Genomic DNA, 27,604 nt, shown 5'->3' with positions numbered 1-27,604 from the left:
TTAATGGAATAAAATTGTTTACTGTGTATCTTAGGAGGTACTAAAAGACTGTTTTGTCCACATCTAATTGGACACGTAGTTTAAAATGACATTTTTACTTGGACATCAATAATTATAGTGAAATAGTAACAATTTACTCCCTTCTTTTCAATTTGCTAGTCAGATTTTAATTTGATATAAAATTTAAGAGAGTACAAAAAGACTTTTGAATTATGTACTTTTAAATTAAAGATTATGTAAAAAAATATATTAAAATATTTTTTAATTTTATAATGTTAAATATATCATGTAAACATTTTTATTAAAGCATATTATAAAATAAAATGAAATAAACAAATTCAAAAAATTGGAGTAGTCCCTTTATTAAAGGTGATGTCACATCAAAGTTTTAATTCAATTAACTAAAGCAAAATTAAAGTTGACTGCATAAAAGTTGCAACAATTATTTAAAACTATGAGTTCCTACATTGTAGTCTTGCTGTCCTGAGAAGTCACATTCCTACAGACAGACATGCACAAAATTAAGGCATTAGTGATTGTCTCATGTCTGAACATTTTGTCTTAAAATGCACTTACTGGCACATCACTTTCAAAATTTGAAACTTGGAAATCTATACAATCTTGCATTCATTTCAATAAACAGGAACAGGTTGACCAAAAAAACAGAATCAGACTGTTAAAGATAATGCCAAGGTGCGGCGGCTCAAGTCATATACGACCCATTAAAATTCAATAGGTGCAAGTCTGAATTAATATATTGGAGAGAAATACACGGAAAACTTTAAGAACCACAAACGACTCAAGCCCAAAGAAGATAGAAGAGAGTATTAATAAGTGGCATAGCGAAGCAATTAACAAATGATGTAATTCAAAGGATGGATTTTTATAGCAATTAAGAGCAAAATATTCTACAACAACAAATTCCAACTTCTCTGAATAAATGAACTGAATTCTTCTTCGCCAGGATGAGACGTTTATCTTACAATCTGTGTTTATCTAGTGAAACATCATACAAGTTCATCCTGGCCTTCTGAAGGATATCGAATTAGCTCCAAAATGTTAACTACTTCTCCCATATCAGGCCGGTTTGATGGAACTTGTGATGTGCAGATTAATCCTAACTTCATCACAGGAATCACCTCATCTGCTGGAAACTTTCCTTGCATCCTTGCATCTATACAGTCTTCTACCCTGCCTTCTTCTAATGCTCCACGTACCATGTCACACAGTACTACCACGTCGTCTTCCATATACTCAACTGGCCTCTTTCCAGTTACTACCTCCAGAACAAGAACTCCAAATCCATACACATCACACTTCTCGGTTATCTTCACAGTTTTGCATGCAAATTCAGGTGCCATGTAACCGAGTGCACTCTGAATTTTGCTACTCAAGACATATCGATCAAGCATGGGTAATAGTCTTGCTAACCCATAATCTGCAACTTTAGGCTCACCTGAGCTATCAATTAGGACATTGCTGGACTTTAGGTTGTAGTGGATTACATTCTTTTGGTGCAAGTGAGCCAAGCTTTTTGCTGTCCCGATAATGATGTTGAACCGATCATTCCATGAGAGGAAACAACCACCAGATCCTTCATGGAGATGCTTGTACAAATTCCCACCAGCCACAAATTCATATATAAGTAACTGTAAAGATGGTGTCCAATAATAACCTTCAAGGGTGACCAGATTATGGTGATGGACTTTTCCCAATTTCCTAACCTCCCTCTCAAAATCTTCCTGAGACTTAACAAGACTGGAGACGGTAAGCTTCTTAATGGCCACTGGATGCCCATCCCCAAGAACAGTGCGGTACACTGCTCCAAAACCACCTCGCCCAAGCTCACAATCTTTGTTAAGCAGAGCATGTGCCCCTGTGCTGAAGTCGGGATCACCAGAAAACATGACAAGCTTACCAGAATTCGCATCCGTGGATGGAGAATGGCTAAAATCATCTCCACCAGAAAATGTAAGGGCTGCAGCAGCAGAGCGAGGTGCCGCTGACCGAACGCGAATATTGAGAACAGTAATGGCAATCACACCAACAAAAATAACAGCAGCTGCACCAATAGCAATGAGGGCAGAGATGCTTAGGATTTTCTTCTCATGGCGAATACTCTGAGGGACAGTGTTGGGAGAAGAATCAGTGGAGTTGGGATTCAGAACAATTGGCTTGGGCATGACTGTAGAACATGACCTGTTGACAGCAGCCCCACATAGAGATGGGTTTGCTGACACAGAATAAGGAGAAATGGTATTAAAAAAACCACTAGAAGGTAGTTCGCCTTGTAGCTGGTTGTGTGAAATGTTGAAGAAAGAGAGATGGCCAAGATCTCCAAGCTGCTTTGGCAAGACTCCAGTTAATTTGTTAAAGGATAAGTCAACACTTTGAAGGTAAGTCAGTTTTGCTAGGGCTTCAGGTACAGGACCAGTTAGACTGTTATGTGATAAAGACCTGCCAAGTTGATTGAAGTAAAACATCAACTAATTGTTGCAAAAAAGTCGTATTCAGGTAATACCAGGCAAAACATAATGGATATAAATAGATAGATCATGAAGGCATTGAGAGCCTATGTAAGATATTACTGTCATAATCACTCAAATTATTCGACACACTTTAGCACAACATCATGAATATTACTCTGTAACTAGCTTTTATAATAGAAGCTGATAATCCCATTTTATTGCCATTGCAAATTATAACACTACAAGATTACTAGAGCCACTAAATTTCAGCAGAAAATGATTGAGAATATCAAGCATGGTTTCGTTTTCGAATTTGCCTCTTAACACAATATTTCCTGGCCTGAAAACTATAGAGAACATAAACACCAGATACCACTATAGTATCCTCTAAAAATCTTCAAGCAGAGAAAGGCAATGTTCGACAGGCGACAGCAAATTAATGAAACATAAAGAGATTCAAGAACTTACAACGATACCAATGAAGAACAATAGCCAACTGAACTAGGAATTTCTCCAGTCAAGGAATTTTTATCCAGACTAAGTTCCATGAGAGATGTTGCTCCTCCAATTTCCACAGGGACAATACCATATAAGAGATTTTCACTCAAATCAAGAATATTCAAGGATTTCAATTGACCGACTGTCTTAGGAATGGTGCCTGCAAGTTAAGTTTCAGAGAGTTAATTAAATTACACCAGACAAGAGTTGTGTAGCAATGAAGCTAAAGCATTATTTAGAGTGGCAGTTAATTTTATTCATGGAAAACATAACCTGCATTAATTGCAAATTAAATTCCCAAGTAGGAAGATTACCCGCCAAAGAGTTATGACTAACATCCAATTCCAGAAGCTTAACACAACTGCTCAAGGACTCAGGCAAGCTTCCAGAAATCCTGTTCCGCGACACCTTTAATACTTTCAGTGACTCAAGTTCCCCTATTGAAGTTGGAATGTGACCAGAGAAGTTGTTCTCAGACAAGTCAAGAATCTGAAGGCTTTTCATTTCTCCAATCCATTCAGGTACAATGCCCACAAAAGCATTACGTCTCAAAATGAACTCACTACACAAGCTAAGCTTCTGCATTGTGCTTGGAAGCTCTCCAGAGAGTGAATTTTCACTTAAATCAATTGACCTCAAAAGCAAACAACCTCCAATTTCATCTGGAATTTCACCCATGAACTTATTTCTCCCCAAGCTCAATGCTCTCAAATTACTCAGACCCTGAATGTCTACTGGAATTTCGCCGTTCAACAAATTGTTTGACAAATCAAGAGACCTTAGTCCATTCAAAGACCAAATTCCAGAAGGCACCATCCCTGAAAACTGATTTGACGATAGATTAAGGGACGCAAGTGTAACACAAGAGCTTAAACTTTCTGGGATCTGCCCTGAAATTTTGTTGTTAGCTAAAGAAATTGATCTAAGCGGCCCACATTGTTGAAAGTAATCACCAGGAATGTTACCAGATAAGTTGTTTTCACTCAAGTCAAGAAACTTGAGATAAGCAAGTTGAGCAAGACTAACACTAATGCTACCTGTAAGATTGTTCTTTGCTAGTGAAAGCCTGTGAAGAAACTGCAAGCGTAAAAGGCCTCTGCTTATCCTTCCAGATAAACCAAACCCGTCAAGAACAACTTCAGTCACCCTATTGGATCTGGGGTTACAGTTGATTCCATCCCAGTTACAAGGAGTATCATCCTCTTCATTCCAAGATTTCAGCTTTTTATATGGATCTTGAATGTCCGATTTGAACACAATTAATCCCAGTACATCATCATTCAAAGATGGGTTCAAAGCTTCCACAAACACCGCCTCCACCAACAGAAACAAAAACACAATAACAAACACCTTTCTCATTTCCAAACCAATGTTGCTTATAATTCCATTGACAAGGTCAGCTAAAGACAATGTTGAGGCCCTACTTGTGTTTCAAGACAAAAAAATCAACTTCCGAAATAGGAGTATGGGTCCAGTGGTGAAAAATTCAACCCAAAACCCTAGAATTCTAAAATACAGCTGAAACTGGGAAAAGTTTGTGGATATCTGCTAAAAGAGTAAACTTTAAAATACCCAAACGGAGAACAGACAAATAAAAAACGCATAAAACCTACGAATTCACTTGAAAAAAAAAAACAGCTCGGTTGAAGTTCAATTTAGAGAGAAAGAGAAGTTTCAACCTCCAAACTAAAAACAGAACAAAATGTGCTGAGATCTTTTCGGGAAAGAAACCACCGGCGCCGGATACTTGTACTTATCCAAAAATGGAATTAAGACAAAAATCCACCGGAGGGAGAATGAGTTTTCCGGCGACGGCGAGTCAGTGAAACATTAATTATAGCTCTCTCTCTCTCTCTCGTGTGAGTGGGAGACAGAGAGAGACTTTATTAACGGGAAAAAGAAGGAAAAAGGAGAAATTGAGAAGAAGAGGGAGGGATGACACGTGGCAATGTATAATAGGTTGTTTTCAGTCTGATGTGGATTACACGTACACATTATCAGGTGACTAAACAGTGATAATGCTTCAACTTTTAGAAAGAAAAAAAGGGGAAAATTAACAAGGTGGGACCCACATGAAATAAAAGGAAATTCACTAAAATAGAAGTAGGTTAATAATAAATAAAGTGGACAACTTAATAGTAGGAGTATAAAATATATTTTGTTCACAATGTTTAATTAACTTCTTAGTAAGTTTTAATAAATGAGTAGAAGGAGGAGAATATATTTTGCAGGTTTATGGCAAGTGGCAAATAGTTTTTTTTTTTAAGTGTGTATTTAATTGTTTATGTTTGTCAAAAAAAATAACAATTTTTAGTCAATATTAAATTCTTATGAGATTCTCCAAAGATTTGATGGAAACTATTTTTAGAAGAAAAAAAAAAGAAATTAGTGGAAACTCATATTTAGAACCACATTGTTTTAAATGACTTTTTCTATTTTACTTTATTTTTAGAATTTGTGATAAATCTTTTAAGTGTAATTTCTGTTATTTTTATATTTTTTTGTTGTATGTTTAAGGATTTGATTGGACTTCTCTATGTGTATGTAATTATTATTTTTTTTTGAAATCATTGTTTCTAACAAATACAGTATGAATACTAAAAGTGTTAAGTATTGACAAATTAAAGGATCAAATTTGTTTAGTATGTAAGTTAGGTGACTATTTGAACCTACTCTTAAACACAAGGGACATTTTTTTGTCATTTTCTTGGAATTGCAACAACAACAAAAAGAGACGATAAATAATTGTTTTTGGTAAAGAACACGTTATAGCAAATTATTAACCTGTTTGAAAAGTCACTTAATAATTAAAATTAATGTAATTATAAAAATAGTAATTATCAGACTAGTAATTACATTGTCTAGTAATTACACTAACATGTTTGTGTTTGCAACAAATCTTAAAGTGACAGAAAATATATTGCAATCACAAATAAAATATGAAGAAACATGATTTTATTGATCAAGAAAGATTGCGGGTACAATTCTGTTGATCCCTTAATTCTATTCTCCTAATATTTATCCTAATTCGAAGGTCGTTAGTAGCATATTTCTCGAACTAAGATGATTTAGATTTGACCTCTATATGAATAATCCATCAATTTATGGAGTATTCGAGATTTTGATCTCTTTATGTAATTTTCGGGATGTCTTTTAAGGGAATTTAGTACCCTTTATACATGCATAAACTAGGGTTTAGGGTTGAGTAGCCTCCAAGAATCCTAGTTTGAGTTGAACACAATTTGTAGAGTCTCAACTCGAACTGAACGCATCTTGTAGAGTCCTACAAAATTTCAATGTCTACAAATGCTCCTGCTTCAAGGCTTGTCGGAGTGTAGACTTGATGAAACTCAAAGAAGAGGCTTGAGGTACGTACTCATTCTTCCACCTTTGCAGCTTCATATTTTCATATTTGATTTAAGAGAGAAGAGATGAATGACAGATTTGGTCCCACTGGGCGTGCCAATTTGTTTGCAACAAATTTTAAACATATGGAAAATAAACAAACCATACAAATAAGATATGAAGAAACGTGATCTCATTAATCAAGATAGATTGCGAGTACAAATCTGTTTATCCCTTGATGCTCCTCTCCTAAGATTTATCCATAATTTTATTAATCAAGATAGATTGCGAGTACAAATCTATTTATCCCTTGATTCTCCTCTCCTAAGATTTATCCATAATTTGAGGGCCGTTAGTGGCATATTTCTGGAATTAAGATGATTTAGATTTGATCTCTCTATATGAATAATTCATTAATTTGTGGAGTATTCGAGATCTTGATCTCTTTATGGAGTTTCCGAGATGTCTTTTAAGGAAATTTAGTACCCTTTATATAGGCATAAACTATGATTTAGGGTTAAGTAGCCTCCAAGAATCCTAGTTTGAATTCAACACAATTTGTAGAGTCTCAACTCGAACTGAACGCATCTTGTAGAGTCCCACAAAATTTCAATGTCTACAGTTTGGTTGTCATAGTGTAATTACACTGTACTTATACAATTGCAATCATAAAATTATAGTAATAAATTTTAAAAATAAAAATTAATTATTTAAAATTTATATTAGATAAATAAGAAACTTTATAAATGACATTATATTGAATATTTAAAAAACATATATTTTTTGAAAATATATTAATTAATAAACATATTTTATGTAATTAATATTATGAAAAAATAATTGATTTATATTTTTTCAAATTAATACATTACGGTTGAATTGATCGTAACAATAAAAAGTATGAAGTTTCTACGAGCATCGTGAAATGCATGTTTAAAAAGAATAATATATAAATAAAATATCATAAATTGTTAAATGTTTGACAAAAATATAATTGATCAAGTTTAATTAAAAAATGACGTGCAATGTAAATTCAATATTACTAAAACAAATGAAATTGAAAATACAACATAAGTTATTCAAAATAAAAAAAATTAACGTAATACTCTTATAACAAATTTCAACAAAGCAATAAATATGATTTATTTTTATTTTTTCTTAATAAAGAAAATGTAAGTCTATAACCTTACTTAACAATAAGTTGTATATTAATTTAAAAATTAGAAAAACTAATAGATTGTTGTAATGAGAAAATAAGCATGACATAAAGAAATGAATAATACGAGAAAATGACATAGAATCACATAAAGTAAGGTTGAGAACAAGAAGAAAATAAAATAAAATAAAAAATAAACTTTTACAAATTTTTAGAATCCTAATAAAAAAGAACTTAAAATAATATAATAAAAAAAATTAAAACAAAAAAAAAGAAATTTAAAAGTAATTAGGTTTGTAATTACATCATGTAATAACCAGTAATTCATAGTCATTGCGTGTGAGTTGTAAAGTGTAATTACCCTGCCAATCACATCAATTACTGCTGACCAAGTAATTATAATCTTTTCAAACAGGACAAGTTAATATAATTAAACCAATTAAATTAAATTCAATTATCAATATGTCCTTCCAAACAGGTCCTTAAGAGATAGTTGGTTGGTCAGACAAAAAAGCAAGATAATTGGGTTACAATATAAATTAGTATGTGGATTCACATTAGGTAAATTGGTTAAATTTTTATTTTTAATCTGTTATTTTAGCATTTTATTTCAAAATTATTATACTTCATCTCGACTTAATCATGTATGGATGTGACAAACATTATGATGCACCTAAAATATTCATAAAAGAAAAATTAGGCAATAAAATTTTATAAAGTCAAATATTTACACCAATTAATTTTTAAATAAATAAAACATGAATATACAAGATTTTTTTTAGTATTGATCAACACATATTCGAAGAGAGTTGAGATGAATCTTCTTGGCCTTGTCCTTGCCCTTCCAACATAACATCCTTAGAAAGGTAAGTGAGCGGTTTCCAAAATTTAATTTAATATATAAATGGTTGAATCAATTGATATAGGATAGATTTATAGTGTGATGGAAAATGAAAACAAAAGTACACTAGAGGTATTTTAATTTGTAGGTTCCAATTATTTCATATATGATACTATTTCAAATCTCCTAACTAATTTTTTGGTTCAAGACATGATATCAAAAAGAAATTAGTTGGGGGACATAAATGAACAAAAGGAGTTATCAAGAGAAGGTGGGATGATTGTTGTTAAGGTGAAAGTGAAAGTGTGAGAAGGAAAGGTAGTTGGAGAAAAAAGAAGGAAAAGGTGATGTAATAAATAAACTTAACGAGATAGAAATTTTTGTTGATTCAGTATTTATATTAAAGTTTAATTATTTTAAATTTGTACTGCATGGACTACAATCAAGGGAAAACATTCTCGATTAATATTTTTTTTATATTTAAAACTCAAATCTAAAACTTTTAATTTAAAAAAAAAAACTCGATTCATTGTACCAAATGGTTTGGTGGTAGGAAATGAGAGTAGTAAATGTGTAACATCCGGTAGGTGCGCCTCAGATTTTGCACGACAATTTCCTCAATTTATTGCTTTTAAAGCTTCAATTCCACTGAAGTATTCAACCATAAATATTTCTCAAGGACCCCCTCCCACTCTCCCAGCCCCACAAACACTTCATCACACTAAATGTACTTCAAAAATATATTAATAAAATAAATATGTAATTTAAGTTGGGAAATTTTCCCATATAGCAATTCAAACATAATTTAATTAGGTTCTAATTATAATTCAAAGCTAGATGTTAAAGAAAGTAAAGAGACAAAGCAAGATTGGGAGAGGGAGGAGAGATGCGTGTGTGTATATATATAAATAATTATATTTGTATATCTGTATACAATTGAATCGAATTCAAATTTTGTATTTGTACATCAATTTTCCTCTTGTTTTATACAAATAAGTTACACATTTATATTTGAACAAAGCTAGAGAGACATGCTGAAGAGAACTGACAAGGAGAAATTTGTATTTGTATAATTATGAAAAATGTATTGGACGAATAGATATGTGTATGTATTTATATATCTAGTCTCTCTCGTTTTCTATTTGCGTAAAGTGAGAGAGAGATTGACAGAAGAGAGGTGAGAGAGAGACTGAGTAGGGAGAGGGGAGAAGCGAGGGAATGATAATTGAAAAAAGAGAAGAAAGACGAGCGAAATTTCAAAGAGAGTGGACAGAGGTGAGAGAGAGAGAGAAGTGAGAAAGAAGAATGTAATTATAGCTAAAAATAAGTTTTAAATTGTAATTAATGCAAGTTGTAGCCATGTTTAACTCAAATACTTATTTAACCGCGTAATTATTTTTTAGGCAAATTTGTTTAAGTTCATGTCTACATTAGTACCTTTTCCCCCCTCAAATTCTAAAATATCGTTCACATTGTATTGTACATAAATACAAGCACAAAGTTATTATTTTTGCAGGGTCGATGTCAGTATCGAAATGCTAAAATATTTTATTTTTAATCTCTAGTGGATTTATATTTTTGATATCTAAGGTCACTCACATTTTTTTGAATTTTCACCTTCATTTTCGGAGTACACATTAGAGTTTTGATTAAATCTGAACTGCACATTGAAGAGCTTATTCAGGTGTGGCCGGGTGGCCAATAATTTTTTTTTTATACCCAAGACTTGAACCGCAGTTCTAGTTAAAGTGTACGCTCACAAAAGTTTAGCATATATCTTCCTCTTAATTTATGTAAAGATATTTAATTGAATATAATTTTTTTTAAAAAGAATTCTTAAATTTATGATATAAAAAGAAAAGAAAAAAAAATAAAGAAGTATAAAATCAAAATGTTACATAAATAGGTACAAATGAAATATTTTTAACTATTCAAGTACAAACATTCGATATAATTATTTTCACTAACTAAAGCAGCAAAAGTAGTAAATTCTCTTCCAGTTTTAAACATGGAGTTGACAATTAATTTTGGTTGAACATACTTATCATAACTTTCGTTTGCATTTAAGTAAAGAGGCAACATATATATATATAGAGAGATAATTAATTAATTAATTCTTATTCGCTTGAGACATCATTAATTAAAGAGGTATATACGTCATAATTATTGCTAAGGTATATAACATCTCATTATTATTAATAGTAAAATAATATCATTCCATGCCTTCCTTTTTAGAATGCATGTACCTGCAGGGTGAATTAGTTTTAGCTCTTTTAGTAACTGTATATTTCCTCTATTGGATGAGCAAAAAAAAAAAAGGAAATAAGGTTTGAAATCCTTCTAAATTTGACGTGAATTATTATTTTAATTTTTTAATTATAGAGAATTTTAAAAATACTCTTTTATAAGGGCGGCTCAACGTAATTGGGGGCCTAAAGTAAAATTTCAATTCGCGGCGTAAAATATAAATATACATCATTTACATATTTGTTTAAAAAACTTGTACTATTAAGATGAAAATTATTAGTAAATGTAATTATGCGGACAACTTAGTTCATTTATTCCTCATCGATGACAAAATGAAATTGATAGCTCCAAAATTATTTCTTTTAAAGATTTAAATCTTTCATAAGTGAATTATGCGGACAACTTAGTTTATTTATTCCTCAACGAGTTGATTCTTTTAATCCCAATCAACTCAAATTTTCTAAATAGATCCAAAATTTAAATATGAATTCATCTTGATGTTTTAAGTCACGATAGATTTTGAAATTTGATTTGAGCTTTGAAGAAATTTTGTGACTAATAGACTCTTTCATAAAAACAAATAAATTCAAAATCTCCTCTAAATATTCTCAAATTTTAACCCTCAAAATTTAGAATTCTTTTAATATATCATTTTTGTGACTCAAAAGAATTTAAAAAGCTATAATAGCACATTAAATCTTAAGCTTCCTTTCACGTTTTCAATTAGAGAGAAACACGAAAGCAGTGAAGAAGAATTAAGGAAGAGGAGAAGAAATGTCTTAATGGCCCAAACTCAAAAAATGTAAATAGTAATTTCAACTAAGCATGTGTTACACTTCTAATTGCAAATGTACTTTAATGTAACGTTACATTAATTTTATTAGGAGGGAAATGGGATCTGTTACCCTTTTATAATTTATTTCTTTATGAATAATTTATCGATTTGGACATGAACGTACTTATTTTGAAAAATTTACAAAGCAATTCAAAAAATAAGTTTCTCCATACATATAAAAATGTATATTAAAAAAAGTTACAGAAATAAAGATTTCTTATAAAAAAATAAACTAAATGGCAAAGTGATAGAAAACTTTATGTGTTCATTTGGTTGGACACTAGCTATTTTTAAATTAATTACTATGGAAAAATTATTACATTATTTGTATGACTTATGCCTGCATCATCAAGGGCTCATTTGACGTGAAGTATATGATATAACATGAGATTATTTTTTTCTCATGTTTAGTTGAAGGTATTAATAAATATTAGATTAGTTATCCCATTATTTTGGTCATTATGGTGGGATAACTTACTTCGTATGTATGACGGAATAATTCATCCCAGAATTAGTTATCTTGAAATAACTTATCTAGAATTATAAGTTATCTTGAGAAAAATAATTCAGGACTATATAATACCTTCAATCAAACTCTAGATAAAGTAATCCTACATGTATTTTATTTTAAAATTGATTTACCTAGTATAATACTTTACGCCAAATAATTTCTATGTTTATACAATTACTATAATATTTATAAAAAATTTAGTCTAAAGTTTTTATACAAATTAACCTAATAATCTAATAAGGAGTATATTCCTTTATTATAATTTTTAGGACACATATGACAACAAATATATTTGGAGAAAACTTCAGAGTAATTACAAATAAGTGTGTGGCCATATTATTTGTTATTACTTGACAAATATATTTGACAAACATCCTAAGTTGCCAAGTTCTAGCATTTAAGAATTTTTAAGATTAAAAAATTACCCAAAATTTTATTTTATTAAAACACCAATCATTTATCGTTTTGAACTAAATTTCACTCCTAGTTTGTTATTCAAAACTTTTATATTTTATAAAAATATTTACCATTTTTAGTTTTGGACTAAATTTCACTCTTAATTTGTTTTACAAAATTTATATCGTAATATACATATTTTATATAATTTTATCCAAACATGCTTTTCGAGATCAGTTTCAACTACAAACAGTAATAGTAATTTTTTCGTACACAAATCAATGATATTTCCTTTTTGTTTTCTTCCTCTTTTTTCAAATTCATATTAATTATGTTATTTTTCATAGCTTTTAACTTAACATTTTCAGTATAAAAATGATAATACAAATTTATAAAAATATTTCATAATTTTTAAAACTTATGAAATAAATTATTTTTTTAAAAGTTAAATATTTTTCTCAAATCTATGATCAAATCGACGGCCATTAAAAAATGACTTGCTAAAAGTAACTTATTTTTAATTCATCCCCGAAAAAAATCATCCTTATATAACTAATGTAAATAAACCTTTATTTTAACTTTTTTTTTATTCTTAACGAAATAATTTACTATATATAAAAACCACAAACATCCAAAAGGAAAAGCAAAAAGTTTCAAAAATTTGAATGGAAGGCCAGGTACTCTCCTGTGAAGTTGCCAGCAAATTTTTGACAATGCAGGGGAATAGAAGTCTCACAGATTTACTGTTCAATTTTGACACTGCAAGTGCAAGTGCAAGGGAATACAAGTCAAAAAGATGTAACAAAAGCAAAAAGACAAAAGCCAGAGTGCCGTTATGCGACTTTTGGATGTATTTCTATCATATATATACTTAGACTACACTGCCTCTAAAAATATTTTGGCCTAGACTTCTCTTATTATTATATTAGTCTAATGTCTACTTTTCTAGAAATCATGATTTATAAAATTACTCAAAAATTTGAGAAAATAATTTTTTAATTTAACGTAAATTATTAGTTTCATTTTTAAAATTTTTAAAATATTCTTTTACTTGACTAATTGAATTAAAATACACTCCGCATATCAAGTTGATTCAAAGTCTTATCGGACCATGGGGCTTTTAATAAAAAAGTTAAGAAAAGTGTTGAAAACACCTTTAAAGTTGGCAAAATATTAGGGGTGTATTATTTTTCACTCATGTTGCGAGATTGAAAATGTATTTAAGTTTAATTAGTCAAGTAAATAAATATTTTTAAGGCTTTCATTAGTTTGAAGATAAAACTAATAATTTGTACAAAAGTTTAGAGACGGGCTTTCACTACTTTTCTCTTTAAAAATATATTGATTTGAAAATGAAGTTTTGTTTGAATACGTAATTGAATTTTATAAATTATATTTTTTATAAATATGAAAATTCTATTAGTTGTGATGAAAAAAAATAAAAATCAATTCTTATGCAATTTAACTGAATAAACAAATTATAGTCCATAAATAAAAAAATCAAAACATTTTAAAATACCACATTGATAAATTATATGTCTCCACATTCCTTTTATACATAAATATTTATAATTATAAAATTTCAAATATATATAATTTTATAAAAATCTATTAGTCAAATTACGTGAGTGGGTAGAATGCGGAGCGGGTTAATGTGAGTTTAAAAAAAATTAACGTGGAGCGGGATGAGTCGCGGGTATATGTGATTTTATGTGGGTTTAAACTTATTTTAATTTTTTTACATGTTATAGAGGATAGAGCATTATTTTGTAATATAAGTTCATTAAAACTGCTAAAATATTCAAGATAATAAATGAAAATGGTTCAATAAATAAGACAATTTCTTACATATTTTCCAATTGACCTCTAAAAAACAAATTTTAAGTTACTATCCTATTAAATTAATACAATTTAATGAAAAATGAATTATTTTTATGAATTTTATTTTTAGTAAAAAGAAAAATATTAAGAAAATTATGTGGACGGATTCGTGCGGAGCGGATCGAACGGATTAAAAATAAAAGTGTCACTATGCGGGACAAGGCAAAACGAAGCGAATTAAAATTTTTATGAATTAAGCCCAATTCACACCATCACCGCCCTAAACGCCCCATTGTCATTCCAATGCCGGATGCACTGGCAAAGGAAGGAGCAAGCCCTCCCTTTTTGGGGGAAGCAATATAACTTCTCCTATTTATCAAAAAACAAATTGTTCACATCGAATATATTGTTATTTTTTTATATAAATTTAAAATGGTGCATTTTTATTTTTTATTGATATAAAATATAAATTTATATATCTAAGTGCTAACAAAAAATGAAATTGTGATTTAAAATCTTAAAGCATGCTTTTTTTAAACTGAGATTAAAAATCACAATTGCAAATTACATGTCTTAACATTAATTTGAAATCATGATTTTTCCTATTGCAAGTACAAATGCCTACTAAGTTAACTTCAACTTGAAATTTTACTTCAAATAAATAATGTTTTATTCTAATAGTAAACCTTTCTGATATAAATTTCAATCGATCATATTGAAGAGTATGATAAGAGTATTGCTAAGAGTTAATTAGTAGTTAGTTGAGTATTGCTTAATTAGTTATTATTGTGCTAAATTTGTTATCCAGCTGTCAGTATCCTATTGGTTCATTAGCTGTTAGTTAGTTACCATCAATTGTATATATACATGTTAGCACTGTAAGCTTCAGTATCATTTTTTCTCATTCATTCAGTTTGAGATGAATAAAAGCAACAACACATTTCAGTAGTCTTTTTCTTCTTCTATTCTCCCAAACTAGTTAGGTTTCGTTCAATCAACAATTTGTTATGGTATCAGAGCATGGAATGCGATTCCTGGTGATTTTCTAGCTTCAGTTGATAGCTGAGTTTGCAGACCTGAGAAGACATCAATGACGAACAAAATCGACCATGCTCATCCTCTGTTTTTGTCATCTTCTAATGTACCAGGAGCTGTTCAAATTGAAATTCAACTCTCAGGCATGGAGAATTACACTTTATGGAGCAGAGCAATGGAATTGACTCTGTTGACTAAGAATAAATTGGGGTTTGTTGATGGAAGCATCAAACGTGAAAATTATATAGTTGATTCTGAGAAGAACAGTGGGATCGATGTAATGCTATGGTGCTCTCATGGCTGATCAGTAGTGTGAGCAAGGATTTGGTGAGTGGAATCTTATTTTGTTTTAATGCAACACTAGTTTGGAGTGATCTGAATGAACGTTTTGATAAGGTGAATATGTCCAGAATTTTCCATTTGCACAAATCAATTGTCCCACATACTCAAGGTACTTCCCCTGTATCAGTTTATTATTCAAAGTAAAAGGATCTATGGGATGATTTCGAATCAATTGTTCCACCTCCCTCTTGTAATTGTGATAGATCTAAAGAGTATATTGATAGCATGCTTAGACAAAAGCTTTTGCAATTTTTAATGAGTTTGAATGACAATTATAGTCATGCTAGAAGTCAGATTCTTATGATGAGTGTTCCACCTACTGTTAATTAATGTTATGCTATGGTAATTCAAGATGAAAGCTAAAGGGAGTTATGTGGAGATCACTACACCTTAGGCGGACAATTAAATTCTACTGCATTATTTTCCATAGTTCTGGAGGCAATGGTTCTGGAAGTAATGGTCCTGTGAGTCAAGGTTATCGAAGTCAAGGAAATATGAAACCTCATAAGCCACAAAGGAGTGGATATTTGTATTGTGATCACTATGAAATGAATGGTCACAATAGAGTTGATTGCAACAAGCTGAAATATTGTACTCATTGTCATAAGCATGGGCATTTGAAGGACGTTTGTTTCCAGTTAATAGGTTATCCTGTCAATTACAAAGGGAAAAGATTAGCTAACAATGTGTCAACAGATTGTGGATCCTTAGGAAAATCAAATGATAATAGTTGTTTTGTTACTTCCACACAACAGTCACAACAACAATATGGTTCAGGTTTTGGAGCTAGTTCAGTGCCACAGTTTACACCTGATCAGTATAAAAATGTCCTTCAGATGTTGAACTTACCATTGATTCATGAAGGAAATGCAACATCTACCAACATTAATGCCAATGAAGCAGGTAACTTTGCAGGAAACTCTAAGTTCAATTCCTGTAGTTTTGATTGGATTGTTGATAGTGGAGCAACTGATCATATGGTGGGAACTAAGAATGTATTGACTCATGAATGAACAGTGATGAGTTCAGGACATGTTCAACTTCCAAATGGTGATTTATCTCGAGTCACACACTCAGGTTGTTCTAAACTATAAGGAGGTGATATAGTTAAAAATGTTTTATGTGTGCAAGGTTTTAACTTCAATCTTTTTTCAGTGGCTAAACTAACTAGACAATTGAATTGTTGTGCTATGTTTTATCCTGATTTCTTCCTTCTCCAGAATCTTCTCACTGGGAGAGTGAAGGAGATTGATAAAGAGGATGGTGGTTTATACATTTTGAAGTCTCCTCAACTGATAGACACTGGACAACATCATAAGAGTATTTCTACTAGAGCTATCCAGGATTCTGATGAGGGTGAAGTTTGGCAAAAAAGACTAGGTCACATCCCTATGAATGCTGTTGAATGCCTTGAATCGGACCCGCTACAAACAGAAAGGACGGGGGTCTCGCTGCCCGGTCAGCGAGTCGGGGGGTCCAGGGGGGCGACGCGCCCCCTGGCCTGGGGGTCCGGGGGGGCGGAGACGCCCCCGTCCCGACAGTATACAATGTTGTTGTATTGGGCCCTTTATTTTCTGTTGATTCTGTATGTTGGGCCCAAGCCTGTTAGGGTGTAGCTTAGCACTATATATAGACGCTATGGCAAACCCTATTGTAATTCTGTTTTTGCCTCTCCATAATAAAACTGCTCCCTCTCTTCCCGTGGACGTAGCCAATTTATTGGTGAACCACGTAAATCTGTTGTCTTGTTTTTCGCGTTTATATTTTCTCGTATTATCTCAAATTCCGCACAACAAATTGGTATCAGAGCCTCTCGGTTAATCGGTGTTCTTGGAGAATTTGAGATGTCTGCTTTGAACGTGAAAATCGACAAATTCACAGGGAGGAACAGTTTCAGTTTATGGCAGATCAAGATGCGGGCTTTGTTGAAACAGCAAGGTTTCTGGGCGCCGTTGTCGAAAGACAAGAACGCCGTCGTTACTCCTGAGATGGCGATTCTGGAGGAAAAGGCGCACTCGACGATCATGCTGTGTCTCGCGGATGACGTCATCACGGAGGTCTCGGATGAAGAGACTGCTGCTGGTCTGTGGTTGAAGCTGGAGAGTTTGTACATGACAAAATCTCTAACCAACAAGCTGCTTCTGAAACAACGTCTATTCGGTTTACGAATGGCTGAAGGTACACAACTCAGGGAACACTTAGAGCAATTGAATGCTTTGTTATTAGAATTGCGTAATATCGATGTGAAGATCGAGGATGAAGATGCTGCCCTGATTCTGTTAGTATCTCTCCCAATGTCGTTTGAGAATTTTGTTCAATCGTTCATTGTTGGGAAAGATACTGTGTCACTGGAAGAAGTCAGATCGGCCCTTCATAGCAGGGAATTACGGCATAAGGCTAACGGCACAAGTACGGACATACAGCCTTCCGGTCTGTTCACCAGTAGCGGAAAGGGAAGGAAAAACGGCGGAAAGAAAAATAAGCCGATGTCGAAGGGTGCAAAGCCGGATGATGTTTGTAATTACTGCAAGGAGAAGGGACATTGGAAATTTGATTGTCCGAAGAAGAAGAAGCAATCGGAAAAACAATCAGTTTCTGCTGCTGTTGCTGAAGAAGACACCAATTCTGAAGAAGACATTGCCCTAGTTGCGGATGAGCACACTCATCATTCAGATGTGTGGGTTCTCGATTCTGGGGCATCCTATCACATCTGTCCTAGGAGAGAGTGGTTCACGACTTATGAGCAGGTAAACGAAGGCAGCATCTCGATGGCCAACAGTTCTGTCTGCAAGGTGGTTGGGACAGGCTCGATCAAGATAAGGACACATGACGGTAGCTTCTGCACATTGAACGAGGTCAGGCACGTTCCATTGATGACGAAAAATCTGATATCTCTCAGTCTTTTGGACAGCAAGGGATTCAGCTGGTCAGGAAAAGATGGAGTCTTGCGGGTCTGGAAGGGTTCAAATTTGATTCTGAAAGGTGTCATGCGTGGTACTTTGTATTTTCTACAAGGTTCCACGGTTACAGGTTCAGCCCATGTTGCATCGTCAGAATTTCACCAGAAGGATATGACTAAGTTATGGCACATGAGACTTGGTCATATGGGTGAAAGAGGGATGCAAATTCTGTCAAAGGAGGATTTACTTGCTGGTCATAAGGTTAAGAGCCTAGAGTTTTGTGAACATTGTGTTTTTGGAAAACTACATCGCAACAAGTTTCCAAAGGCCATTCATAGAACAAAAGGCACACTTGATTATATCCATTTTGATTGCTGGGGTCCATGCCGTGTTGAGTCTTTGGGAGGCTGCAGATTTTTTGTGTCCATTATTGATGACTACTCAAGGATGACTTGGGTGTACATGATGAAGCATAAAAGTGAAGCCTTCCAGAAGTTCAAGGAGTGGAAAATTTTGATGGAAAATCAAACAGGGAAGAAGATCAAGAGGTTGCGAACTGATAATGGGCTGGAATTCTGTTGGTCTGAATTTGATCAATTCTGTAAGGATGAAGGGATTGCTCGACATCGTACAGTCAGAAATACACCACAGCAGAACGGTGTAGCTGAGCGGATGAATCAAACACTTCTGGAGAGAGCAAGGTGCGTGCTCTCTAATGCTGGGCTAGATAGAAGATTCTGGGCAGAAGCGGTTAGTACAGCTTGCTACTTGATTAACCGCGGACCACATACAGGCATACAGTGCAAGACACCTATGGAGATGTGGTCAGGAAAAGCTGCTGATTATTCAAATCTGAAAGCTTTTGGTTGTACGGCTTACTATCACGTCAGTGAAGGTAAGTTAGAACCAAGAGCTAAAAAGGGAGTATTTGTGGGCTACGGAGATGGAGTGAAAGGTTTCAGAATCTGGTCTCCAGCAGAAAAGAGGGTTATTATGAGCAGGAACGTTGTCTTTGATGAAAGTTCTCTGCTTAGAACCATTGTGAAGCCTACAACTACGTCAGAAACTGGGAGTCTTGACAAACAGGTGGAGTTTCAAGTCATTCAGAACGAGAGCGATTTAAAGGAACCTGAAGAGGAGGATCAAGAGCCACAGACAGAAACTGATATTCCAGAATCTATGCCATCAGATATCCATCAGAGTATAGCTCAAGATCGGCCAAGGAGGGTTGGAGTTCGGCCACCTACGAGGTATGGTTTTGAGGACATGGTGGGTTATGCACTACAGGTTGCTGAAGAGGTAGATACATCTGAGCCGTCTACTTACAAAGAAGCCATTTTAAGTTCTAATTCTGAAAAATGGTTTGCTGCTATGGGAGATGAGATAGAGTCCCTACACAAGAATCAGACATGGGATCTGGTCATACAGCCTTCGGGGAGAAAGATTATTACTTGCAAATGGGTTTTCAAGAAGAAGGAAGGGATATCACCAGCAGAAGGAGTCAAGTATAAAGCCAGGGTTGTTGCCAGAGGTTTCAACCAAAGAGAGGGAGTGGACTACAATGAGATCTTCTCACCAGTGGTCAGACATACTTCCATCCGAGTGTTACTAGCGATAGTTGCATATCAGAATCTGGAGCTTGAACAACTTGATGTGAAGACAGCGTTTCTACATGGAGAGTTGGAGGAAGAGATATACATGACTCAGCCGGATGGTTTCCAAGTTCCAGGGAAGGAAAATCACGTCTGCAAGTTGAAGAAGTCCTTATATGGACTTAAGCAGTCTCCAAGGCAGTGGTATAAAAGGTTTGACAGCTATATGGTGAAGTTGGGCTATACTCGGAGCTCATATGATTGTTGTGTCTACTACAAAAGGCTCAATGATGATTCATTCATCTATCTGGTGCTTTATGTAGATGATATGTTGATAGCTGCAAAGAAGAAGTATGACATTCAGAAGCTGAAGGGTTTACTTAGTGCTGAGTTTGAGATGAAGGATCTGGGAGCCGCTCGGAAGATTTTAGGGATGGAGATCATTAGAGACAGAGAGAGAAGGAAACTTTTCTTGTCACAGAGAAGCTACATTCAGAAGGTCTTGGCGAGGTTTGGCATGTCTTCATCTAAGCCCATTGATACCCCCAGTGCTGCCAATATCCATCTCACTGTCATGTTCGCTCCACAGTCAGAAGAAGAGAAGGAGTATATGTCACGAGTCTCTTATGCCAGTGCCGTAGGAAGTTTGATGTATGCTATGGTCTGTACAAGGCCAGATTTAGCACATGCAGTCAGTGTAGTGAGCAGATTCATGGGACAACCAGGGAGAGAACATTGGCAGGCTGTGAAGAGAATTTTTCGGTACCTTAGAGGTACATCTGACGTTGGTCTCATTTATGGAGGTGATACTCAGTGCTTGGTTACTGGCTATTCTGATTCAGACTATGCTGGAGATGTTGACACAAGAAGATCGATGACTGGCTATGTGTTTACCCTTGGAGGATCTGTCGTCAGTTGGAAGGCAACTTTGCAACCTACAGTGACTTTGTCTACTACGGAAGCGGAGTACATGGCCTTGACAGAGGCTGCAAAAGAAGGGATTTGGTTGAAAGGGCTGGTTAGTGATCTTGGTCTGCATCATGATCAGGCTACGGTGTATTGTGACAGTTTGAGCGCAATTTGTCTAGCCAATGATCAAGTCCATCATGAGAGAACCAAGCATATCGACGTAAGGTATCATTTTCTGAGAAGTGAGAAGAGAATCAAGGTGAAGAAAGTAGGAACTGCTGATAATCCTGCTGATATGTTCACAAAGCCGGTTCCACAAAGCAAGTTTCAACACTGTTTGGACTTGCTCAACATCAGAAGCTGTTAATTGCCCTGCGGGGCAACTCTGAGGAAGAGGGGGAGGCCTGGCACTATCATAGTGCGTCTGAAGAATCTGTTCGGAGAATTCAAGTCAAGGTGGAGATTTGTTGAATGCCTTGAATCGGACCCGCTACAAACAGAAAGGACGGGGGTCTCGCTGCCCGGTCAGTGAGTCGGGGGGTCCAGGGGGGCGATGCGCCCCCTGGCCTGGGGGTCCGGGGGGGCGGAGACGCCCCCGTCCCGACGGTATACAATGTTGTTGTATTGGGCCCTTTATTTTCTGTTGATTCTGTATGTTGGGCCCAAGCCTGTTAGGGCGTAGCTTAGCACTATATATAGACGCTATGGCAAACCCTATTGTAATTCTGTTTTTGCCTCTCCATAATAAAACTGCTCCCTCTCTTCCCATGGACGTAGCCAATTTATTGGTGAACCACGTAAATCTGTTGTCTTGTTTTTCGCGTTTATATTTTCTCGTATTATCTCAAATTCCGCACAACAAATGCTATTAGAAAGATAGATTTGTTTGCTAATAAAAGGAAGTTTCAGTTACAATGTTGTAATATTTTTCCATTGGCTAGACAAGTTTGATTACCATTTTCTGTTAGTAACACCAGGAGTTCAAAATGTTTTGAATTAGTTCATATGGATGTATGGGGACCCTACAAAGTTGCAACTCACAATTAGATGAGGTTTTTTCTTACATTGGTTGATGAATATTCTAGATGGACTTGGATATATCTCATGCATCTTAAATCTGATGAATCTACTATATTGAAGCAATTTCTTTCGATGGTTCAAACCCAATACAGTGTCTAGGTTAAAACATTTCGATCAGACAATGGGGGAGAATTCTTCAATGCTCAAGTGAGTGAGTTGTTTCATTTTAAAGGCACCATTCATCGGAGTTCTTGTCCACATGCACCCCAACAAAATGGTGTAGTGGAAAGAAAGCATAGACACATCATGGAGACAACTAGAGCTATCAGATTTCAAGGTCACATTCCAATCATGTTTTGGGGGAGTGTGTTTTAGCTGCAGTTCATATTATTAATAGAATTCCATCCATTGTGTTAGATAAAAAGTCTCCTTTTGAGATGATGTTCAGCAAACCACCAGATCTGTCTTACATGCGAATAATAGGTTGTTCATGTCATGCCACCAAACTGTTGAGGACAAACAAGTTTGGACCTAGAGCTATTAGATCAGTTTTTATGGGTTATGGCACTACACAAAAGGGATACAAACTTTATGATCTTGAAAATAAAGTCTTTTTTATCAGCAGGGATGTTGTGTTTACGAAATCCATATTTCCCTTTCAGATTCATGCTAATGCTGATATGCAGGCAATTGTACCAGATGATGCAATTCAAGTTCCAGTTTTGAATGTCAAGGCTGATGATCATGTTTGCATAGATGATCATATTGATAGTACCACTAGACACTCTGTTGATCATATTTTTGAGGATCCAAATATGAGTCCATCTTCAGTTGTTCAGGAACCAACTATGAGTTCCACTATAGGAAGAAGACAGTCCACTAGAACTTCTAGGCCTCCATTTTGGCAAAATTATTTTGTGACCTCAGCCAAGTGTGAATCAAAGTCTCACTGTCTGTACTCTCTTGGAGATAGTATTGACTACACTTGCTTGTCTCCTTCATATCAATGTTGCATTGCTAATTTTTCAGTTAAAAATGAGCCTCACTTTTATCACCAAGTTGTCAAGGACAAGAGAAGGGTGGCAGCTATAAAGGAAGAAATACAAGCTTTGGAAGATAATAAGACTTGGAGATAGTATATCTTCCTATTGGTAACAAGTTTATAGGTTTCAAGTGGGTATATAAATTAAGTACAAAGCAACTGGTGAAGTTGAAAGATTCAAAGCTAGATTAGTGGCCAAAGGTTATAGTCAGCCGGAAGGATTAGATTATCAGGAGACTTTCTCTCCAGTTGTTAAAATGGTCTCTTTGAGGACAATGCTGACCCTTGCTGCTACTAAGGGGTGGGATGTTCAACAAATAGATGTCTATAATGCCTTCTTGCAAAGTGACTTAGTGGAGGAAGTGTATATGCAATTGCCTCCAGGTTGCACTCATAGATATGATGGGGTTCAACCTGTATGTAAGTTGCTTAAGTCATTATATGGACTTAAGCAAGCTTCGAGACAATGAAATGTGAAATTAACTCAGGCCCTATTAGCTGTTGGTTTTCAACAAAGTCATATGGATTACTCTTTGTTCACTAAAAGGTCAGATGAAGGCATTGTGATTGTCTTGATTTATGTTGATGATTTGTTGGTAACCGGTAGAAGCTTGAAGTTGATTAATGAAACTAAAACAGTTCTGAAGGACAACTTCAAAATAAAAGACCTTGGGACTTTGAGATATTTTCTAGGGATAGAATTTGCTAGAAACACTAAAGGGATTCTTATGCACCAGAGGAAGTATGCATTGGAGATAATTTCACACTTGGGTTTAGGTGGGTCTAAACCTATTGCCACACCTGTTGAAACGAATGTCAAATTAACTACTATGGTTTTTGATAAACATGTAGGTTCTTCATCTGACTCACTACTATCAGATATTGGTGCATATCAAAGACTTGTTGGAAGGTTGATTTACTTAACCATCACTAGACCTGATTTGTCTTATGCTGTTCAAAGCTTAAGTCAGTTTATGAATGCACCAAAGAGGTATCATATGGATGCTGCTGTTAGAGTTGTAAGATACATCAAACAAAATCCAGGCTCAGGCATACTTTTGGCTGCACAATCTTCTGATTATTTGCAAGCATATTGTGATGCTGATTGGGGATCCTGTCTTGATACTAGGAAGTCCATCACCGGGTATATGGTCAAATTTGGGGACTCTTTACTTTCTTGGAAGTCAAAAAAGCAATCCACTGTCTCAAGGAGTTCTGCAGAAGCAAAATATAGAAACATGACTTCCACTGTTTCTGAAGTTACATGGATAATTGGTCTTTTTCGTGGTTTGGATATGCCTCTTACCTTACATGTTGTTATACATAATGATAGCACTGCTGCCATTCAGATTGCATCCAATCCTGTGTTCCATGAAAGGACCAAACACATTGACATTGATTGTCATTTTGTTAGGGAGAAGATTCAAAGAGGTATTGTCTTCATTCAACATTTGGCCACTGCGGAGCAACTTGCTGATGTGTTAACTAAAGGTCGTGGTCGTTTGCAGCATGACTATCTTGTATCCAAGCTAGGCATGAAGAACATTTTCATATCTCCTAGCTTGAAGGAGGGTATTGAGGAGTATGCTAAGAGTATTGCTAAGAATTAATTAGTAGTTAGTTGAGTATTGCTTAATTAGTTATTATTGTGCTAAATTTGTTATCCAGCTGTCAGTATCCTATTGGTTCATTCTGTTAGTTAGTTACCATCAATGTAATTGTATATATACATGTTAGCACTGTAAGCTCCAGTATCATTTTTTCTCATTCATAAAGTTTGAGATGAATAAAAGCAACAACACATTTCAGTAGTCTTCTTCTTCTTCTATTCTCCCAAATTACTTAGGTTTCATTCAATCAACAATTTGTTAGATTAAACCAAAATGAATATGATATTGAATGAAAAAGAGTACTACCACAATTTTTTAACCACCTACAAAATGTTTCTTATTTTTGTAGCGGAGTTCAACAAAACATTTTTCAATATTAAGAGTTTAAAGTATGACTGTATGAATTTATATTTTTGGTTTATAAGTCAAAAATATAAGTTATGAATTTTATATTTTTGGCATATTTATATCTTTTTAGCTAAAAATAATTTCTTAAAAACTTTTTAGAATTTATCCAAATACAATGAAAGTTCTCAAAGATAATTTTAGTTTAAATGCCCTTAAAATAACTCAAAATGAAAACAATACTCTAAATTAAAGGCAATTCATAAATTAAATAACAACTTTACGCAATGATCATTATGTTGGGAAAAGAAAGCACAAAATAAATGTGGACGACAGAATATCAGCGAAATAATACCCTAAAGTGCACGATAGAATAGCAGCGGATAATATCAAAGTTAAAATTTTTCCTTCTATTTGAACCAAGAGAAAATAAAATATAGAAAAAAATAGTTTGGGCAGCGAACTAATTAACCAAGCAAGAGAAATAAATCAACACAAGAGACGCCAAATTTAACGTGGAAAACCTCTTAAGTGTGAAGAATAAAAACCACAAGACCAAAGCTCCATTATTATCAGCAAGAGTTACAAAAGTGTCCTCCAAAATGGTCACCAATAAAGTGCAAAAACAATGAGCAACACGACTACAAGATAACACCAAAAAACTAGAGAAATAAGAGAAGCAAAAACATCAAACCGCAGCTACTATTCACGAGCCAAAATCTAAAGCTACAAGACTCCGAAATCACCCTCTCTCAGCTCTCAATCAAATATTAAGTTGAAAGAAACACACTGTCCAAAAATCAGCTCACTTAGACAAAAAACGAAGCGAAAATCATAATTTGAAAATGATTGCTAAGGCTTGTGCGAGAATCTACATTTTCTCTCTTTATATGACTGCTCTCAAATTCTTGTGATTCACCTCATATGCACCATAATATTGAGCTTATGGACAAAAGTGAATTAGTCAAATTTGGGAGAATTTTAAACCACAAAGGAAGGAAAATACTCAAACCCAACACATTGCACTACAACAAATAAAACATATGGGATGATTATTTAGTGACAATATATAATTGTCTCTCTCTCTATATATTATGTTTAACAATATAGTTAATATGATGTTATTCAATTGTTGTTAAATATTTTTGCAATGATAAATATTATCGATGTAAAAAAAAATTATTACCTATCAAATATATATATTTTTTTGTCGTAATATTTAAAATGATTCCTTACCAGTTGAATTAGCCTCACCTTACAAACGAGAGAGCTTACGTTGATAAATATGCACGTGAAGCTTCTTAATTATGATTTTTAATATAAAGAAATTACATTAAACTATTTTTAGCTAGCGCTTTACTCCAAATTTCTATATATTCTTGGCTGATCATTTTTGAGTGAATTTTTAAAAAAATATATTTACTGTCAATTGGGTGCTAACACAAAATGATTTAATTTTAAAATTACTCGAACACATATTATATGTTATAGCATATCATTCCTCTGACTATATCTGATTATTCAAATGAAAAAAGAAGAAGGAATAAGAGAGTCTGACTGAAACATAAATGTAGCAATAAGTCCAGACAGTAAAATGACATTAATTAATTAGAGAATATATGCATTTAGTTTTGATAGCTGCATTTCGTTTGTTTGCTAACTAACATAACGTGAGATTTTTGTACAAACAGATTGTGGTGATAGGCTTCTTATCATGGATATATTTTTTGTCATATGTTTGGTTTTGGGGAGTAAACTGGTGGAACTTAATCTTTGTGATGAAATATCTTTTTGTATGTGTGCTAGGTAGGAAGAAAAATATTTTTCACAAAAAATATATGAACTTCTTATTTAATTTTTAGTGTTTGATAAATTAGTAAAAGGAAAATAATAGCCAAAGAGCACTTACAGTAAAATCCCTTTAAATTAATATAGGCGAGATAGTGGCGGAGTCAGAATTTTTGTTAAGGGTGTTCATACTTAAAGACAAAACAGAATAATGAAAAAAATTAAAGAAGTCGCCACAATTAGGCTCGAACCTAAAACGCAAAGGTATTTTTGCGCAGCCTTAACCGTTGGGCTGTCAACCTTTATTATATCAAGGTTGTTTAACATTTAGAATATATCTAAAAAGATTGATATTTAGTATATATCTTCGAAAAAATTTCCAACGAAGGTTGTTCATGTGACCAACCTTGCCATGCCATAGCTCCGCCGCTGAGGCGAGATCATGAAATATTATTTTTCTTAGAGGTATTATTTGATCGATAAATTAATATTTATTAACTTAAAGAGTGTTTTGACGCCAACAAAATTGTTTCGGGATGAAATTTCAAAGAATTTGAAAAAATCTACTTGTGAAAACATCATTATTTACTTGAGGTCATGATTATTGATCTTGGTTACCACAATAAAATGAACGTTAATTACCTATTGAATGGGTTAAAATTATATATGCTCAAAGGTCCATAGCTTAAAAACAAATTGTGGATATCATTGGAATAACAATGTTGATGATAAAGTTGAAGATGATACAATACTTTTGGACTAGTTATGCTTAAGGAAACAATTTGCACAATCTAGAATTCTTCACAATTTTATGGTGCGATCAGAAATGACAACATCAAGACTTTTGGTTAAAATAAGAAAAGTTAGAGATGAGCTTCAACTATATTTAAATTTTTATCAAAA

At 33.9% G+C, this 27,604-nt stretch overlaps 3 protein-coding genes across 3 annotated transcripts; 2 read left to right on the top strand and 1 right to left on the bottom strand.

The window, feature by feature from the left end:
- Positions 1 to 864: 864 nt before the first annotated feature.
- On the bottom strand, positions 865 to 4,890 carry LOC101254001 (probable LRR receptor-like serine/threonine-protein kinase IRK). The gene is made up of 3 exons (XM_004240813.5): positions 3,281 to 4,890; positions 2,937 to 3,126; positions 865 to 2,457 (listed from the first exon to the last, which is right to left on the bottom strand). The coding sequence occupies exons 1-3, from the start codon at positions 4,323 to 4,325 to the stop codon at positions 1,008 to 1,010; spliced, it is 2,685 nt and encodes an 894-aa protein (XP_004240861.1). The 5' UTR covers positions 4,326 to 4,890; the 3' UTR covers positions 865 to 1,007.
- Positions 4,891 to 15,208: 10,318 nt separating this feature from the next.
- LOC138349358 (uncharacterized) lies at positions 15,209 to 23,052 on the top strand. The gene is made up of 4 exons (XM_069299683.1): positions 15,209 to 15,441; positions 15,926 to 16,490; positions 16,716 to 16,953; positions 22,334 to 23,052. Exons 1-4 carry the CDS (start codon positions 15,209 to 15,211, stop codon positions 23,050 to 23,052), a joined length of 1,755 nt encoding a protein of 584 aa, XP_069155784.1.
- Positions 23,053 to 23,215: 163 nt separating this feature from the next.
- On the top strand, positions 23,216 to 24,568 carry LOC138349357 (uncharacterized mitochondrial protein AtMg00810-like). The gene is made up of 2 exons (XM_069299682.1): positions 23,216 to 23,374; positions 23,447 to 24,568. Exons 1-2 carry the CDS (start codon positions 23,216 to 23,218, stop codon positions 24,566 to 24,568), a joined length of 1,281 nt encoding a protein of 426 aa, XP_069155783.1.
- The last annotated feature ends 3,036 nt before the right edge of the window (positions 24,569 to 27,604 follow it).

The sequence above is a fragment of the Solanum lycopersicum genome, chromosome 6, assembly GCF_036512215.1.
Source record: "Solanum lycopersicum chromosome 6, SLM_r2.1".
In the NCBI taxonomy this organism is placed as follows: domain Eukaryota; kingdom Viridiplantae; phylum Streptophyta; class Magnoliopsida; order Solanales; family Solanaceae; genus Solanum; species Solanum lycopersicum.
Note: the sequence above shows the minus strand (reverse complement) of the source record. Positions and strands in the feature narration are given on the sequence as shown.